Here is an 18,272-nt window from a genome sequence, read left to right as displayed (position 1 = left end):
ATTTAGGAACTCACTTTTACTCCTACCAGCTAATCCTGACGCCTTTCCCTCCTACTGTACTGGACCTGCCTCCGCTGACCAGTAGAGCCTCCTCTAAAATCTCCACTTTGCAAATGAGAAGACTCAGCATGGTTCGCTCCCTCGCCCAAGGTCACACAGCTCTGAAGTAGAGGAGCTATCATTTGAACCCTGACCTGACCCCTGAGACGCATGCTTTTAATCTTTGTCTTCAACAAATATTAGGGAGTTTGATAGCCTTAATTGTCAACCTTTAAACTTCTAGTATCCTCTCAAAAATAAAAAAACATGAAAAGCTCACAAATAGGACTCAACAGCTCTAAATCTGTAACTTCTTTGATGAGCATGAGCTGCGTCAAACTTTTATCTTCAAATGCCCAGAGTTCATCTCTTTCCAAAACCATCAACCTTAAAATAATACCCACGAACAATCAAGCACCTCCAGATGCTGTACTAAAGGCTTGACATGCTTCCTATAGGACAACACTCTGAGACAGACACTCGTATCTCCATCTTACAGACACAGGCCACAGCAGCTACGTAGAAACAACCCAGTATTAAGGTCTGTGCTCTTCAGATACTATGGTTACATCATCTCATTTTCTACTTTCAGTGTTTTTATATTACGAATTCTAGTTTTATAGCTTGTTTCACATTTATAACACTTTAGAGTTTTGGGTTCCTGCTGTGGCACATAAGGAAGTATCTTAAATGACATCCTGGAAGTAGGAATTTCGTGAGTCAGAGTATTTAATATTTAACTAAGCAAAATATGTAATAAAGCTATAAAGTTTTTGGAATATGCCTACAAAACCCATCGTTTCTTGATGAGGAGTTGGAGCTCAAGCGTCCCTGGGAAATAACTGCTTTTCAGAATCAGGAAAGCTCCCTTTCATGGTCTCACTTAGTTACCATTCACACTTGTGACCTGTCAGTCTAAGACCGCCATGGGAACAAGTTTCGCTATCTCAGCAAGGGGTATTTATAAAACTTTATATGAGGACTTCAACATATAAAGATACCCAGTTTCTCTAAATGCTCAAAATCGAAAGACTTGCTAGTAAGGCAGCCCTGGGCAGACGAGGGAAAGGGAATGAGACGCGAGCCCCAGTGGGAACCAGGTCCTCCCCGGGCAGCCGCAGCCACAGCCACAGCTGAGTCACAACACCAGGCACCTGTGGACTGCGCTGTCGTGAAGAAGGCAGCGTTTACCACGCTCCCAGCTGGGGAATTGCTGAGTTAAGTTAGCTTACTGAAGCTTCTCAGAGCCTTTATGAATCTCACATGTGTTTGCAATGTTTCCCAAGTGTATCTGACTAACTCCTTTCTCTCCAAAGACCACTTAACATCTTGTTGAACTAATAGTTTGGGAAGTTGTTGCTGTAGGAGACTCATTTATGAAGGGGGCGTTTGGCGTTCTTTTAGTGGTTGTTGGAGACTGAGAATGCATTCCCCCTTAGAAAACAATGTTAAATGTGATCTCATGCCCACTCAAAAAAAAAGAAAAGTAACCCATAATGTAGTTGAAACAGCACAACAGGAAAATGCATCCTAAGTCTCAGCTTTAACTAGATGGCACAGGCCGACTTCCTTTTTCCAGCTGCCCCTTAGGACTGCTATTCCTGGTCTAACCAAGGCTTTGAGAAAGACAAATGAAATTCTGAGGGTTACTTCTGGTGGTGATCGCCCTAATGGGCCAGGTGTTCCTGTACAGAAATTAAGAGAATAGTTGAGTAGGTTCCAGAAAGGAAAAACTGTCATGGTTATTCTGTTATAAATTTTCATAGTGAATCAATCTTTTTATATTCAAGAAGTTTGGGACTGGATTGGCGTTCACTGAAGCCAAGTTCTACTTTTTCCCATTTGAGAAAATGATAGGTCTTTCCCAAAGCCATAAAGGCAATAATTGACATGCTATTCATAATAGCTCAAAAAGAAATTAGTCAAAGTAAGTGTCTACTGAGTTGTTTGGTACAGAATGCACAAGTATACAGGATAAGTATACAGGATACCTTAAGACAAATCAATAGCTTTATTTTTCCTCAATATACATTTAGAAAATAGGCCTCAGAAGAGATTTCATGAACCAGACCAGATGATTATATACAAAGTCAGGAGTTCCAAATCAGTGAGCCAAAGTGCAGAGATGAAGCACTCTTCCCAAGGGCCCCGGCAGCCTAGGAGCGTCCCATCAGAGGTGAGGCCAGCTCTTGAATGGCTTTTGAGTTCAGCTGAGGAATCGTGCTGATCTTCAGGAGTTTGCTGCTTGCATACTTATTCTTGATGGCCTGCAGAAGTCATCTGTGATTAAGCACACATCAGGACCCCCTACCCCTTAATACCTTGTTCCTAGTCTCATTTGCAAGTATTAAAAGGCAAGACCCACAATCTCTAGATGGTCTGATGATGCTGAATTACTGAAACCAGCAAGTGCTCTGCCATCATATGTTGTGCCGGGCAATTTCCTTCCATGCCTACTAATGGAATAAAGCCCAGCTGGTAGCACAGGTGATGGGGGACCAAATGGTTTCCAAGTCCAAGGAGGGGTTGTAGGTGGGAGCTGTGTTTATCATATCTAAATGCTGCTAGGACCTAACAAGTTCACCAGGACTGGCAGCAATAACTATAATAAAAGTGAGTGGCAACCAGTACTCAGCAGAGCCCAGACAACACCCTCAGGACCGAAACACACTGCGCTCCCAGGGTGCTAAGCCATGCTGAAACCATACCTAAGGAAGCAAAGCAGGATGGAAGGGCGCTTGCTACAAAAGCCTTGCTGCGTCAGCAGACTCGGTAAGCTGATATTCAGTGCCACACAAGACCAGGAGAGCATGCAATCTGCCCTGGCTCCTCCTCTCAGGTGGGCCACCCAGAGACCGACACCAGGCCCCATAACGATTCCTGAATGGGCTTCTGCCCCTCATTCCTCACCACGCTTGCTATTCGGGTGCCTTTCAGTCATTGTCCCACAAGACCCTGGACAAAGGCCCTGAGTACTATCGCCCGAATACCCAAGTCTTCCGCAGGGCCGTCTGAAACGGGCCCCTGGTATTCCCGACCACATGCCGACCAGCCCTCCCTACTTGCTGAGCTCAGCCCAGCCAGGACACTGGGACCAGCATGGATCAATACACTGAACAGCCACCTGGCTGACTGCTCCGGGCCTGGACATAGCTAGCCTATCTACCTTGTTTAAAAAAAAAAAAAAAAAAAATCAGCTCTCAGAGTGCACCAGTATACTTCATCCCTAGAAAAATATAAAGACTTGTGCTAAACTACTCTCTCACATATGCCAATATATTTACATGAAAACACAAACACACATGGAACATACTGTCCTACAGAAAGCCCATAATCCAATGCTTTTCACAGCTTAGGAAAGAGTCCTTACAATGAATTTGTGTAGGGAAAAGTACTTACGATGAATTTCGTTAAGTTTTCATTCACCTTCACTACATTTTTGGCCATGTGCTGCATGACTTCCAGTACTTCATTCTCCGTGTAGCCTGTGTAATACTGCTGCTTTAAGTTCTGGAACACAACGCGAAGACAAGGGACACGGTCAAGCCTCCGCTGCTTTAGAAGAGTGTATCTTACACATGCTGACATTACTTACGTAAAAGCTAGAAAAGAGTACTCTTAACCGTCCGGAAATTTAGTTACAGCCCCAATCACTACCACAGTACCGGCAAAGCAGCCAGTAAACGGTGGTTGTGTCTTTACTCTTTTAAAATGTAAACAATTTCCATTTTCTTGGCTTTAAATGACATTAACTTTTTTGGAGGATCCAGGCCAGTTGCTTTTAGAAGGTCCCACATTTTGGATTTGTCTTAAGCGTTTCCTGACGATTGAAGTTGTGTCAAACATTTGGGGCATCAAGTCTATCGGAGTGATAATATATGCTTTGTATTGCACCAGAAAGTACATCAAGTCAGGTGGTGCCACCACTGGGGATGTCAAGCTTGGTCACCGGCGTAAGGTGGTAACCACCAGACCTCTCGGTCACAAAGGTGCAGTTTTTCTTTGGAATCACTACATATCTGTAACGTGATATTGAAACCATGTCAATCTTGTTCCCCCAAATTATTTCACCTAATGACATAAGCATCAATTGATGATCTTTGTTGAAATCAATTATTACATTGGGGGTTAAAAACTGGGTTTCTAAACCATTCTTTCTACTTTAATTAGCTGGCATTCTACTCATTAAAAAAGAAAAAAGGAAAAAAATAAAAAAATAAAATAAATAAATAAATAAAGAAAGAAAGAAAGAAAGAAAGAAAGAAAGAAAGAAAGAAAGAAAGAAAGAAGGCCCTCTTTTCTTTCTTCCTTTCCTCCTTCCTCTCTTTCATTTATAACATTATGGACATGTGGGTTTTTAAAAATGCATTATAATCTATGACTGTCACTATTCTTTGTAATTGGTCAAATTTAGTCAGTAAAAGCCCTTTCAAGAAAGTTCCTCAACCTTCTACCCAATACCCAGTATCCATTTTCATTAGTTTCTGGTCTAGTCTTCCTGTATTTTTTTTTAATTAGCAAATATATAAACACACACATGGACATATATTCTCTCTTATTTCCCCTTTCTCACATACAGTGTAAACTGTATGCACTTGTACAGAGACCAGCTCCGCCATGGCTCCCAGGCAACCTTGCACGTATCCACATAGGACATGCAGCCAAAGGCTGAACCACTGCTGCTCCGTCTTGGCAAAACGCTTTGTGATCCTCCAGGAGCACGAGGAGATGGCAGGCCTGGGAGGAGCTGCCTCCGAGCCAGCTCCCACTCGCCTCCGTCTCCTCTAGGAGGCTGTTCTGAGACTGTTTCTTATCACCTCCTGGGCTCTGAGGCTTTTGCTCTGCTTGGGCTACAGCTACAGACTATACAACTGCTTAGTGAGTCTAGAATGAACACGTGCACAAAAGAGTAACCCGCGCCTCACACTGCAGTCCCCTGCCCCCTTCTGTTTCCGTGTTTCCTCTTTGGTGTGTTAGACAAGGACCCAGGCTCCTTGTATGAATCTAAAAGCGGCTCATTTGATCTGTATGGCAAATCAGTCAGGCTTTGACCTTGTTCAGTCTTGTGCACTTCACAACTTGCTTGTTTCACTCAACAAAACATCCCAGAAATCTTAGCATATGAGTTGTCCGTGGCCTTCCTCGTTCTTTACGACTCTAGAATACATTTGGGTACCATGGTGTCGGTGTTGTCACCTAATCTCCATCTGAATCGGTCCAAGCAGCTTTCCTTTAGGCCTTTAGACTTTAACAATTTCTTAAAGGTCAGTGTTGTGAAAATGCTGAGGCCTTTCCAATCAAGAGAGCATAAAACATAGCCTAACTAATTTCTTTTGAAATCCAACACTCACCCATTTTCCTTGGCCTAGAACCTTCTGGGACAGGCAGGAGGCAGCTGCTGCCACCTTAGAAGGGTGATAATGCACCATGTCGTAGTCAATGAGCGTCAGCTCCATCAAATATTTGGCTAAAGTGTGCTGGTCAACATCGACCTATAAAAGAACAGCCAGGGAGAGTAAGAACCACAGTTATTATTCTTGCAAAATTCTGGGCCTAAGAGCCCAAATCCACATAACTTGCTTTTTTTCCCCCAGGAGCTGCTCTATTGGGCATTATGTTATAAACACAGATTGGTCTTTTCTCTTAAAAACTGATGAGATAAACATGAGGACTTATCTCAAAGGTGTTTCCTATAAGTTCGTAAGCTTTCCTTTAATTGGATCAATGTTTCTGGCGTGACACAACCAGCAGCAAAATAAAGTCTCCTACAGAATTGGAGGCACTTACCTCCCCGGCTTTTGATGCCCGCCTTAAGAAATGTAGAGGCAAAGGTCGACCCAACTCAAATTTCAGTTCTTTCAAAATTAGAGTTTCCATTTCTCGGATCTGGGAACCGGTATACGCATTGTCTGTGATGTAAACGAAGTCTTCGATATTTGGAGAAAACATCTCCTCATATTTGGAAGCCAAGAGCAGAGCTGTAATCCCAACCAGTTGAAGCTTCTTACGAGAGACTGGCTGAACCTAATTGAAGAAGACTGTGTCAAAAGTCATATCTAACAAGACTGGGGCTCTAGGGGCAGAAAGTGAGAGGGAACCAAGTCCTGGAGATGTGCACATCGCCTCTGCTCACACCCCTCTTAAGGGCACAGGAAGCCTAAATGTTACTAGCAGGTACCAGCACCACTCACAGCGGCCGTTTCTGAGCACTATGTGTGCCAGGCACAGTGCTAAGATTCTAACAACCATCTCATCAAATCCTCACAAAAACCCTAGGAAACACCTATTTTTTCCTTCACTTACAAACAGGTGGCCTGAGAAGAGATTCCGACACCAGCCCAGATCACTCAATTGCTGAATAGATAAGAATTGTGCCTGACAACCAAGCTCCTAGTCACTGCTCCAGCCCCATCGTCCTGGCTTGAGTGACTAGGGAAGCCCCAACATGGCACTCAGCATGGTCTGAACCAGGATGAGGCCAAGCCAAAAAGCAGAAATGTAATGGATGCCTAGGGACGAGGAAGGGGGAGGTGTCTCAAAGATTTCCCTAATGCTCACCAAAAATACACTCATTCGGCCTGAAGAATCTTTCAAAGATGCTTCAGAATCAGGGAAAATCTGTCTAGGGAATAAGTGTTTCCCTTAATTTCCTTGATTAAAAAAAAAAAAAAAAGAGTAGGACTTTGCTTTTTTTGCTTCAACTTTCATTGAAAACCTACCAAAAATATTACTGTATTAATTAAACCACTTTTATAATGAAAACCACTGAATCTATAGTTATTTAGGATTTTGTAGTATCTCAGGGTCATTATCATAAACACAATTAATATTGTATTGTTTATACTTGATCTAAACCTGTATCATAAATGTTGGCTTTAAATAAATAAATTCTTATCTTCAAGGCTACTGTTTGGTAGATGACACACTAGGGGTTTATGTCGGAAATTTCTTCTAACTGGTCCCTGTTTTTGCATTACCAGTTGATAAATATTTTGATGATCACTTCTAGCTCTCAGCTAAAGTTCTTACATTCCTCTTTACTTGAGACTTCATATTCATACACTCCCCTACACACCCCAACCCGTTTTTTAAAAATCATGCCTCCTCCCGCTTCTACAGTGATTCAATACCACAGCTAGCTGGACACTGGGAAGCTCTCTAGCCAAACTCCTCAGTTTTCAGATGAATCACTGAACTATAGAAACTGTGCAAGCAGGCCTGGAAAACCAGCATCCAAAGGCACCACAGGCATCAGACTGACTTTCAGACTATCTGCTGGTGTGTTTCCTTTGATGAATGACTATGGCAATGTAGTATTTCCCCCCAGCACGTCTCAGCAGGCTGACCTAACAGAAATGCCTGCCGTTGGTCAGCATCACCAGAGGTTTGACACACCTGGACTGTTTCCCTTTCCAGTACCTGAAGTTCTTTGGCTTCTCCTAAATTGGCTGTTTTGGTCTTTTCTTCAGAACTACCACCCCTTGGCAATACATAAATGCAATGTTCTGTGAGCCACTGTACCAAGTCCCGGAAGCCATGCTTACCTGTAAAAATCGATCCATAATGGCAATGCACATGTACAGAGTTTCCTGCAGCAGCCTAAACTTGGAGTGGACTTGCACCAGCCAATCCACCAGGATGGCACGCATACGTCCATTTATGTCTCTTCCATCTAAGAAATGGGGATTTATGGACTGCAGAGCCTGTTGGTGGAATTACAAGTTTAAAAAGCTGACATCACCTCCTTCCCACCTGTGTGGGACATGTCACATTGCTCATACAACGAAAACACAAAGGCCCACTCACCTCGAGCTGCCTTAGATACTGGTAGATATCCTTAACGTAGTCGCTGCAGAGCTGAGGGTTCTCCCAGTCTTCATTATCAATATCCTCGATTTTGCAGAGTAAGGCATCAGAGAAAGCTTGGCAGAGGTTCTCTTCCTTCATGGAGATATCCTCAGGTGTGGGAGAAGGACGCTAATGGACAAATTAAAGAGCATGTATTGATTACTGCCTTAGGAGTAGCCGTCATCACAAATGCATGCAGAGCCAACTGGTTTAAAGTAGCATGTGCATTTCTGAAATGTATTAAAGCCAAAATAAATGTCAGAGTAAGAGGTGAATAATTCAGGATAGAGTAGGTCAAGTTTTTGCAGATATACTCCTCTGTTGAAAATTCTCAGTTCCAATCAAAGTGAAAACCTAAGTCCTCACGATGTCTTCACAACGGGCCCTGCATGGTCTGGCCCTCCCCCTGCCTTTGCTGATCCATCTCCTGCTTCTCTCCCCTCAGTTTGCTTCATCTATCCCACGGGCTTCCCTCACTGCAAGCAGGCTCCCTCTTCCCAGAATGTTCTCGTCCCTGTGTCTGCATAGGAAATTCCCTCACCTTCTTCAAGTTTTGCTTAATCCTCCATCGAGCGCAACTGATCTCCCAGATTCATTGCACACAAAGATGCCGCTATGAAATACGTCTTTACTGCACTAAGTCACAAACATGACAGGCGATAGGTTACGGTAGAGGGGGAAGATGCGGAAGTGATGAGTCACGATGCTTAACTGTTAGATATTTGAAAATGTGTGTGCAATGAATCTGTGAGATCAGTTGCACTCGACGGAGGGTTAAATGTTACCTTCTCAGTGAGGTCTATCCTGATTCCTATTTAAAATAACCATCTGCTTCCTGTTCCCCTCACACATACATTTTATCTCTCTTACTGTGTTTTTTTCCATAGCTTACAATCTAATATATTATAATTTATGCATCTATATCATGATATGGTGTGTATTATTTTCTGTCGGCCTCTGCTAGAAGCTCTATAAGCTTACATTTATTTAAATTGGTTTTGTCCACTAAGGTGGCTCAGACACCTGTATCATCCCTGAAACACAGGTGTTTGGTAAATATTTATTGAGTGAGGGCCGGCCGAGTGGCGCATTGGTTAAGAACTGGCTTGCGACGCCAGAGAGCCCCGGTTCAGATCCCACATATGAGGGCCAGTGACACTGCCCTCCACAGCTAAGATGCTGAACAACAGCTCAACCTGGAGCTGGGTCACCAGCGACAACGTAGGCTGCAGCCCCTGCTGCAGTGGGTTGCCATGGGCTACCGTGTGTAGCCAGCAGCCAGCGTGAGTGGCCAGCAGCCATCCAGAAGCCGGCGACTGATCTGCCTCACCCGCGAAGAGTGCATTGATGGTGCCAACTTGGGCCAGTGAAGCAACGTCCTCCACAACTAGACTGAAGAACAAAAGGACAGCAACTTGTCTGTTTCCCTTCTCCCAAAAGCTATTCCCCTCCCCCAATTCCCCAATAAAAAATCTTAAAAAATATATATATATATATATATATATTTATTGAGTGAAACAGCTGGGTTCAGAGATTTCTAGAGCTAACAGTTCACTTTAGCAGTAGCCTCTTCTGTGTGTGTAATGTTTTCTTCTCATCAAATAATCTACTCTAAATTGTGAAATTGGCAACTAAAAACCAGAAAAGCACATTCCAGCCTATGAATAAAAGAGGAGAAAGCAAAGACTGAGCAAGTATACACCGGTAATGTATTTTCTTATACTGACAGGGTGATCACTTATTAAAAGAAAAACAAAATCACATTAAAAATGTATTAAGTTAAAACAAGTGTTTAGTAATGAAGTATAAATAAACCATTACTTTTTAAAAGAATAAGGGGTACTTCTTGAAGTAAAACCTAACAGGATTGCTAGGCTATGAAGAATATGTATTAAAGTAATAAGCTATAGAAAGAAAGAGAACTGTACATAAACAATTTTGATTTACATTAAAGCTCAATGATTATAGTTTCCAATCTGAGAGAAGAGTAAAACAACAACAAAATACACATAGCAATTCAGGCCTTTCCCTCTTAAATCAAAGGTCTTAAACTGAAGAAGAGCCAGGAGAACAAGAGGAATGCAGGTAGGCATGCCATTTATTAAAGAATTTAGGAGCCTCAAGGGGCTAGAATAAATCAGAAGAGCTCCTTGGGGTACCAGGGAGAAACCTAGGGAAGTGGGGGGAAGGCCTCCAGGGAAGTGACTAGGCAAAAGGGACACCAGTACAAAGTCCCACGAGAAGCTAAAGGGATAAAGGCCGGCCTGATTTGGGATGGCGGGAGGCAGTGCGTGAGATATGCAAACATGGGCTGGAAAGGTTGAGCAAGAATCTGGCTGAAGAGTTTAGGTTTTATCTGAAAGGAACCCACTGAAGGAACTGAGCAAGAGTGACTAGAGTCAGATGTTGCATTTTATAAGCACATGTAGCTTCAGCTTAAGGTTACCTTTTTCAAGGATAAGCATCATCTCTCTCCCCAAGAAGGGCAGTCAGTACCAGGAAGCTGGTTTAAGGAGGCAGAGGTTATCGTCACGTGCTTCATGTGCTGCCTTAGCAGCTTGAAATGTTTACCTGTGTCTATTCAGAAGCACACCTGAGTTTAGCTCTACCAAAAAGCCACCAGGATAAGACAAGGATTAATTGCTCTGGCCCTTAATTTAGAATTTCTTAAAAGCATTCCTGTTGGATTCCAACATAATTGAATTATTCTAAAATCCTTTCTAAGATCCCACTCGTTTTTGAACCAACTGTGCAATCCTCTGTCCAGTGCCCGCGGCATGCAAAATTTAAAAACTGGATCAGTTAGTTAACTGTCACAAGCTTTTGAATGACAAAATCAGTCTGAAGAATAAAAACCTTCAAATTAGACTAATGAATGAGTTCTGCGGGTTATCAGAGACAACTGAGGAGTCCTATCAGAAACAATAGAGATGTGAGATTTTGCAGACCATGAAAAGCTCCTGTTTGGTAAGGAGCTGAGCAGACTGTGAGTAAAGGATACTGAAGTTCTAGTACCAACAATGACTGAGTTGGGTCTGTTGAGAGAATAATTAATATTAGCTGACAAATATATAGGATTTACACAAGTCTTTGTAAAACAGAGTACCTTTATTTACTAAACTTAGGGTACCAAACATCATAAATTATTGTCAATTAAGTGGGACAAGGAAGGACTCCAAGCAAAACTGTTGATTTTGATCAGATCATGTGTACTCATGCATACACAGGCACACAACTGTAGAAAGGCAAAACTGATTACTGTGATTAGCTTTCGGGAATGCAACATGCAATGGAATGGACTTTAGGGGGCAGAGGGAGTAGTAAAAATGAACTGACCTTTCGTTCTATGTACTTACTCTGCACTTCTGCATTGTATTGCTTTTTTATGACTCTTGAGTAATTAAAAATGAAAGTCACTCTTTTTTATTTAGTGGAATAGTTGTGCTTATTCCACTTTTACACATACTTTTTGTATTAGGGAAAGTTAGGCCATAAAACATTCTTATACTTGAATAATGACTATCACTGAATTTAGTGTTGAAATCAAATCTGTGTATCTAAAACCACATCCAAACTTCTAGCTGCGACTCCCGAGTATACTGCCTAAGCTTGCATCTGTCTCTGCTACAGCTATTATATAACACATGCTTCTACTCTGACGTTCCCGACTTGATTGGGAGCTACCTGAGGACAGAGTAGGTGGTTCCTTCAACTTGTTTCCCCAGTGCCCAGGAAACAGGGGGGCAGGTAAAAGGCTTTCTCCTTCCTTCAAACTACTCAGTGTTTGTCAGAGTTTCATTAGTCAACAAAAAACACTCTTTTCTCCAAAAATTGCAGGATAATAAGCTCCTGCAATGACCTGTGAATGGCGGGAACCCTTTCAAGGCTTCAGCCAGTGCCCTTTGTGATTCGGTTGCTTCATTTCCTACAATAAAGCAATCTGCCCTCCAGTTTTGCAGAGGAGATAGGATGAATTCGATTAGAGGTACATCTGCTTTCAAAAACACATGGCTCAGGGCTGGCCGAGTGGCTCAGTTGGTTAAGAGCTCGCTCAAGAGTTTGAGCTCTGAGCAACAGCGGTTCTAGTCCAGCCCGAGCTGAGTAGCCGCTGAGCTGCCAACAGGTAACAGGATGGCTCAGCTTAAAAAACAAAAAAAAACAAAAAAACAAACAAACAAACAAAAAAAACACATGGCTCATGTCAGAAGCTTTCCAGGCTCCCTGCTGCTATACACCCTGTGCTCGACTGGCATCTCCACCCCTCCAGGAACCGGATGTAAAGGAGCAGCAATGGCTCTGCAGATAGAGCAGAGGGCTGACAGGAGACAGGGAAGCCCTGGGAAGCCAAAGTGCTCATCTGCTGGGAGGTGGGGCTTCCCCTAAATTGTGGACATTATGGTCTCCTCCATACTGTTTCTCAGAGAAAAGTGTATTTGAATTGGAAATAATTATTGTTTATTAATCCCTGTCTTCTAAAACTAGAAGCACATTTCAATCAAAGGAGTGATTTTTATATGAACTGAGCTACAGCTCCATAAATCTTTATCTGAAACACAGTGGCCTCAGTTTTGTCAGAAAGCTAGAGAAAAAGGGGCCAGCCAAGGACATGTGGAGTAAAGGGGTCTCAGAAAGGAGAGTCGTGGAGGTCTCGGGAAAACTTCTCCTTTGTTTTCTTTATATTTTTGGTTCTTTGCTTTTCTTTCTTTCTTTTTTTTTTGCTTTTTCTTCTTTGATTTAAACAGTAATATGTACCTATGGTGAAGAGTCTGAAAATTTTAAGAAAATGAATTTTAAGCCCAACATAATACTCAAAAATAACTACCATCAACATCTTGTATATAAATGCACACTGTAAAAAGCAAATTTGGGGTTTCGCTGCATTATATTGTTATATTCCGATTTTTCCTAATGTAATGTTCATTTTGACGTCTTTAAATATTCTGTGCAAATATGATACTTATGATTGCCTAGCATTTCATTAAGTGGATCTCCTATTGAATATTTCTCCATTATATAAGAGGTATTCATTACTGCACTATTTAAAAGTTCTCGACTGTCCCTCTGATCACTTTCTTAGGATCAATTTTGAAAACAGTTAGTGGGTATGGAGAATGACCATTTGAAATATACTGCCACATGGCCTTCCTGAAATGTCACCCATACAAAATGCTTCGTAATGGTGAAAAGCTGCCTTGGGTTTGGCACGTTAGGAAGTGACTAAAACCCACCAGGAAAGGCCCATTACTAAAGGAAGGTTGATCGTGAGGATTTGTCCTGAGTCTTAGTCCTTGATGTGAAGCTTTTTTTCTGCTGTCTTATGCACAGCAACGTGCTTACCAACATCACTTCTAAGTAGAAGGCTCACAAGTCTGTTCCACCCTTCAGATGCTGCTGAGCCATTTCCAGCTGTATTTCCCAGTGGATGTCTCTGTTACCTCAACATAACCACAGCCAAACAAGACACTTTCCCCAAAGCTACCTCCCTTTTCTGACTTTCCTATTTTTTATTAAATTATTCCATAAAGGGCTTCTTAAATACTCTGTGGTTAAGGATCTCACTCCTCCATTGCAAGCAACATATGGAAAGAATTCCTTGTACATACAGGATGGTGTCCCTGAAAGGAGTTCTGCTACATCCTAACATGTCTGATGTTGTCTCTTAGCACCCGCATAGGCTAGTTCATAACCCTCAACTGCTCTTGCTTGGACAATTGCAATACCTCCTAATTTATGGCCCTTCCATGGCCACCCTACACTGCTTTCATCACTTCTCTTCTTCTCAAAACTTTTTACAGGTTCCTCATTGTCTAATGGAATAAAATCCAAATTCTAAGACCTTCAAATCCAACTGCGGCCTTTTCCCCAACTTAATCTTCTGCTTCCTCACACAAACCTTCTGACCCAGTTTAAACTTGTGGACGCCTTAACTAAATAACATGACTACACGCCTGTTTCCACTTTTGTGCCTTGATTCTTGTTACTGCTTTGTTCCCCTAAAAGGTACTCTTCCCTATCAGCTTCGCCATAGCTATCCTTACAAATGCCACTTATTTGATGAAGTTTCCATGACTACTAGTGTTCCTTTAGATGTCCTCTCCAAAGGACAGCATCTAATCCTACCCCAGTCATTTAACATTCAGTCACACATTGCCTGGAGGCATCCAGCATCATTCCCTAGGGTTACTAATTTAATTTTCAGGTATATATGCCCCTTCTCGATAAGCTTCATGAAGGCAAGATGTCTCTTCATCAGCCTTAACATAACTGGATGTGTATAATAAGTTATATATATATATATATATATATATATATATATATATGTATGTATGTATGTATGTATGTATTTTTCCTGAATATAACCAATGTTTTGTTTTGAAATTTTTCAAATACGCAATAATATATATACACAGAGGGTGCCAAAAAAATGCATACTCATTTTAAGAAAGGAAAACTGGGGGGACAGCCGAGTGGCTCAGTTGGTTAAGAGTTGGCTTGGGAGCACAAGCTCTGAGCAGCAGGACCGCCAGTTTGGTTCCCACAGGGGCCACTGACGCTGCATCCTCTACAGCTAAGATTGTGAACAACAGCTCGACCTGGAGCTGGGCTACCGTGAGTGGCAGGTGACGGCGTACGCTGCAGCAGGGCTGCAGTGGGCTGCCGTGACCTACCGTGAGTGCCTGGCAGCCCGTGAGAGCTGCCGTGAGATACCGTGAGCAGCTGTCCAATGGCCGGCAACCGACTGCCTCAGCCGGGAAGAGTGCAATGATCATAATACCAACATGGGCCAGTGAAGCAGCGTCCTCCACAAATAGACTGAAGAACAAAAGGACAGCAACTTGTCTGCTCCCCTCCCCCAATTCCTCAATAAAATCTTTAAAAAAAAAAGGAAACCTGTATTAAAATTGTAATACTCAATATATACCAATAACTAAAGATAAATACAAGTCACATTTGACTTCTGCAATTACAAGAGGTGCTCAAAGTGGTTACCATCAGCGTCCAGACACTTCTGATTACGGTGAACTACTGCTTGAGCAACATTGACCAAAGTGTCCACTTGTATCACTTGCATACATTTTTTTTGACACCCCTGGTGTGTGTGTGTGTGTGTGTGTGTGTGTGTGTGTGTGTGTATACACACACACCTTTGAGCTGGAAAGAGTTAAGTAGTTACTGTTGTAGTCTCAGCACCTACAACAGTGCTGGTTTCACAGTAATTACATGAATGTATGTAATTTGTGAATGAGAGCATGCATGAACTTGAACATGATGGAAGGGGAACAGGCCAATGGGTCCATTAGGGTTCTAACTCCAAGAGAGCTAACCAGTCACAGAGATCACAATTTATCAACACAGAATTTTGGCATTACTTGTTCTTACCTATGAGTATAGGTTTCAGAATTGTGAGCTTTCACAATTGTGAGCTTTTTTCCACAGCCTTCAAGGGCAAATTCACTCTTATGGCGGATTATTTTAATAAAACCTACCAAATTTCACTCGGAGATTACTAAATTTATCTGGGTATCAAGGTAATTAACTTTGTTATTCAACGTCATAGCATTAAATCATGGTACCATCACTAGAAAGGTGTAGATATTCATTTCCGACAGTGTGGTTTCAAAGTAGAGCTCTAGCTATGAATGTGCTGCAAAAGTTGCATTGTTGATAAAGGCACCTTTGCAGTCTGGCCCAAAAAAAGCTACTTCATTAAGTTGGTTTGTAAACTTAGACCTTCCTACCTTTGGAGCCAACATTTTCATCTGGACTGGTTTCACAGAAGCAGTAGGTTTCAGTTGTTTGTTGACATTTGTTGTTTTGGTGGGCTGAACAGGTACTTTGGTGTTCTGAGCTTTCTGTAAGGAAAAAGAAAGTTGTATAGGGCAAGACGGTCAGTGTTGCCCCCACTGTGCACACAGACAGTCCTAATGGTTGTTACCTTAGCTACTTGTGTGGTTCTGCTTGTAACTCTATTTCCAATTTCTTCTAAAACTGCCCGCCGAAGTGTCACATGACTCTTCACTTTAGAATTAATTCCCGTGTCAATATTCTCCAAATCGGTGGACATCTAAAAAAATTAAAAATTAAAAAATTAAGGAAAAGTTGAGACAATTTAAAATACTTCCCTAACGTCAGATATTCAAATTCAGAATTGCTTTAGGAAAGGTGAATATGCTGAGATCTGTTCGAGGAAGGAAAAAGGTACATTTTAGGAAGTCTAAAAATACTATTTGTGTTTGATAACATCATTCTAAATTAGGCAAATCACCATCCACTGTATCTATAAAAAATAATAAAAAATCCCACTAAGAGCTTAACAGATAAGTATTTCTCATATAGCACCCATGTCACTTGTTAGAGATCCCTGTATATTAAAGGCATCTATAGTATTTAAAAACCTCCCTTTACAGAGATTAGTAACAAATGCAATTAAGACACAATATTAAAAAGCTATAATAAGTCTGGCTGTTTAAAAACCAGATGTTTAAAACCTAAACTAGCTTTGATTCTTATGCCAATCTAGAAAAAAAATGCTCCTATACACATGATCTTTTAGACAACAGCTTTTAAAAATGCAGTTGCCATAGCATGGACTCTTTCTTATATTAAGAAAACTTAGAGAGAAAACAGTTTTCATGGGGAAAATAGTTTTACTCTCAAACCCTGAGAAAGTTGGAATTGTATGAAATAAACGTTGTTAGTTGACCTTAACCTGCTTTAGACAGAATGTGCTGAAACAAAACTTGCTAGCAAAAGCAATTCATACAAAAAAGTTAATTTTATCATAGATATGATAAACACGTCACAAGAAAAAACAGCATGTCCTATTCCCCAGAAATTGGGAGTCCTAATCCTAAAGAATCTCCCAAAAGGGGGTTTGAATGGACCTACCAGGACAGAGGGGACAGGGGAATACTCAAGCCTTCTTGGATAGAAAGAATTTGACTATGAAAGAACTTTATGGGATAGATTAGACAAAAATTACTTATCAGTTCGACTTAGATCCACAAAGAGGTAGAAGTTAAAAACTGAATGCATTCAACTTATTAGGATTCTCAAGTCACATTGTTCAATTTTTCCAGCAGTAATTGCCAACTTTTAAAAATGTTTGAAAGTTTAATGCTTATGGAAGCCTGGTAATGTGACTAAGTTTAAACCCATCTGGAAGAGAAAACTGGCAGCTTTTAACTAGCCTTACAGCAAGGAGCATGGAACTCAGGTGTTTCAGGACCTGCTATTTTCCAGCAAAGGCAAAGTAGGTCCACGTACAATTCAAGCCCACAAGGGGAAAAAAAAAATATCCAAAACACCATTAACACTTTGATTTTTGCCAAGATGAAATAGATGAATTTACGCTTGATCAAACATTCAGAACACTTGACTGACTACAGAATTTCTTTCAGTCCTCCTCCTCATCCCAACCACGGATCTATAGCCTGCAAGGAGTCTGAGAGTCGAGGAAGGAAATCCCAAGAACCTGTAGTTAGATCTCTAACAACAAAGAGCACTCAGGACCGCCTGCTGAGTACTAGGCCCAGGGGCTCGGGAGCCTCGCTTAGCAGGTACCACCTCCGAGGCGCTTTCCTGAACTTACCCCCTCCCCAGGGCAGAGACTGGCTGGGGCAGGGATCTGGAGAGCGGAGCCCAGGCCGTGGGGGCAGGCTGCAGGGCCCGGGCCGCGGGGGGAGGGGGCAGCTGGAAGACGGGGAGAGCGGCGCCGGTTGGGACGCAAGAGCTCTAAAGGGAGAAGCGAGAGGCGGCCGAGGGGCCTGCGCCGCCCAAGCCCCTGGCGCTTGTCGCAGAGCCCACTCACCGTCGGGCGTCGGAGCAGCGCCATGAGGGACGCGGCGGGCCAGAGCGCCAGGCCGGCCCAGGGAGGGACGCGGAGGGCAGAGGGAGAGCACAAGCTTCCGCCACGCCGTTAGCTCTGCACTCCAGCCCGCAACGCCGGGAACCTTCGCGTTGTCGCCTGGTTCCAGGATTCAAATACCGCGCGGCCCTACGTACGGCGTGCTAGAGGCGTTCCCGCATGCTGATTGGCTGAGCTTTCCAGACAATTTGGTTGTCATAACAACTTTTTTTTTTCCCCGGCCTGCTGCGTTTTTTATTTTTTAGATCTCTGCCTGCAAGGTGAACAAAAACGAAACGCCTCATTGGGACAGCAAATGTAAGACACCTTTGAATTTTGACAAGGCCTCACCTACGGATGTTTCTCTACGTTTGTACTGGATGGGCAGAAGTTGGTTCAAGGGAACACCCTGGAAATGACATTTCTGACCTTTATTCCTCTTCCGGAAATTTCGAACTGGAGTTTAGGTTGGGTTGGCCTTGGTCCTTGCACAGGCGCCTCTTGTGGCTCAAGGATGCACTGTATTAGGTGCTTGAGA

The 18,272-nt window shown here is 42.5% G+C and overlaps 1 protein-coding gene across 1 annotated transcript; it reads right to left on the bottom strand.

Annotated features, from left to right (window-relative positions):
- Window positions 1-2,027: 2,027 nt before the first annotated feature.
- Window positions 2,028-17,883, bottom strand: CCNB2 (cyclin B2). The gene is made up of 9 exons (XM_019657526.1): window positions 17,699-17,883; window positions 15,824-15,952; window positions 15,627-15,740; window positions 7,846-8,016; window positions 7,584-7,742; window positions 5,827-6,063; window positions 5,391-5,531; window positions 3,439-3,549; window positions 2,028-2,306 (listed from the first exon to the last, which is right to left on the bottom strand). Exons 1-9 carry the CDS (start codon window positions 17,720-17,722, stop codon window positions 2,196-2,198), a joined length of 1,197 nt encoding a protein of 398 aa, XP_019513071.1. The 5' UTR covers window positions 17,723-17,883; the 3' UTR covers window positions 2,028-2,195.
- Between the last annotated feature and the right edge of the window lie 389 nt (window positions 17,884-18,272).

This window comes from Hipposideros armiger, unplaced genomic scaffold (genome assembly GCF_001890085.2).
Source record: "Hipposideros armiger isolate ML-2016 unplaced genomic scaffold, ASM189008v1 scaffold_276, whole genome shotgun sequence".
In the NCBI taxonomy this organism is placed as follows: domain Eukaryota; kingdom Metazoa; phylum Chordata; class Mammalia; order Chiroptera; family Hipposideridae; genus Hipposideros; species Hipposideros armiger.
Note: the sequence above shows the minus strand (reverse complement) of the source record. Positions and strands in the feature narration are given on the sequence as shown.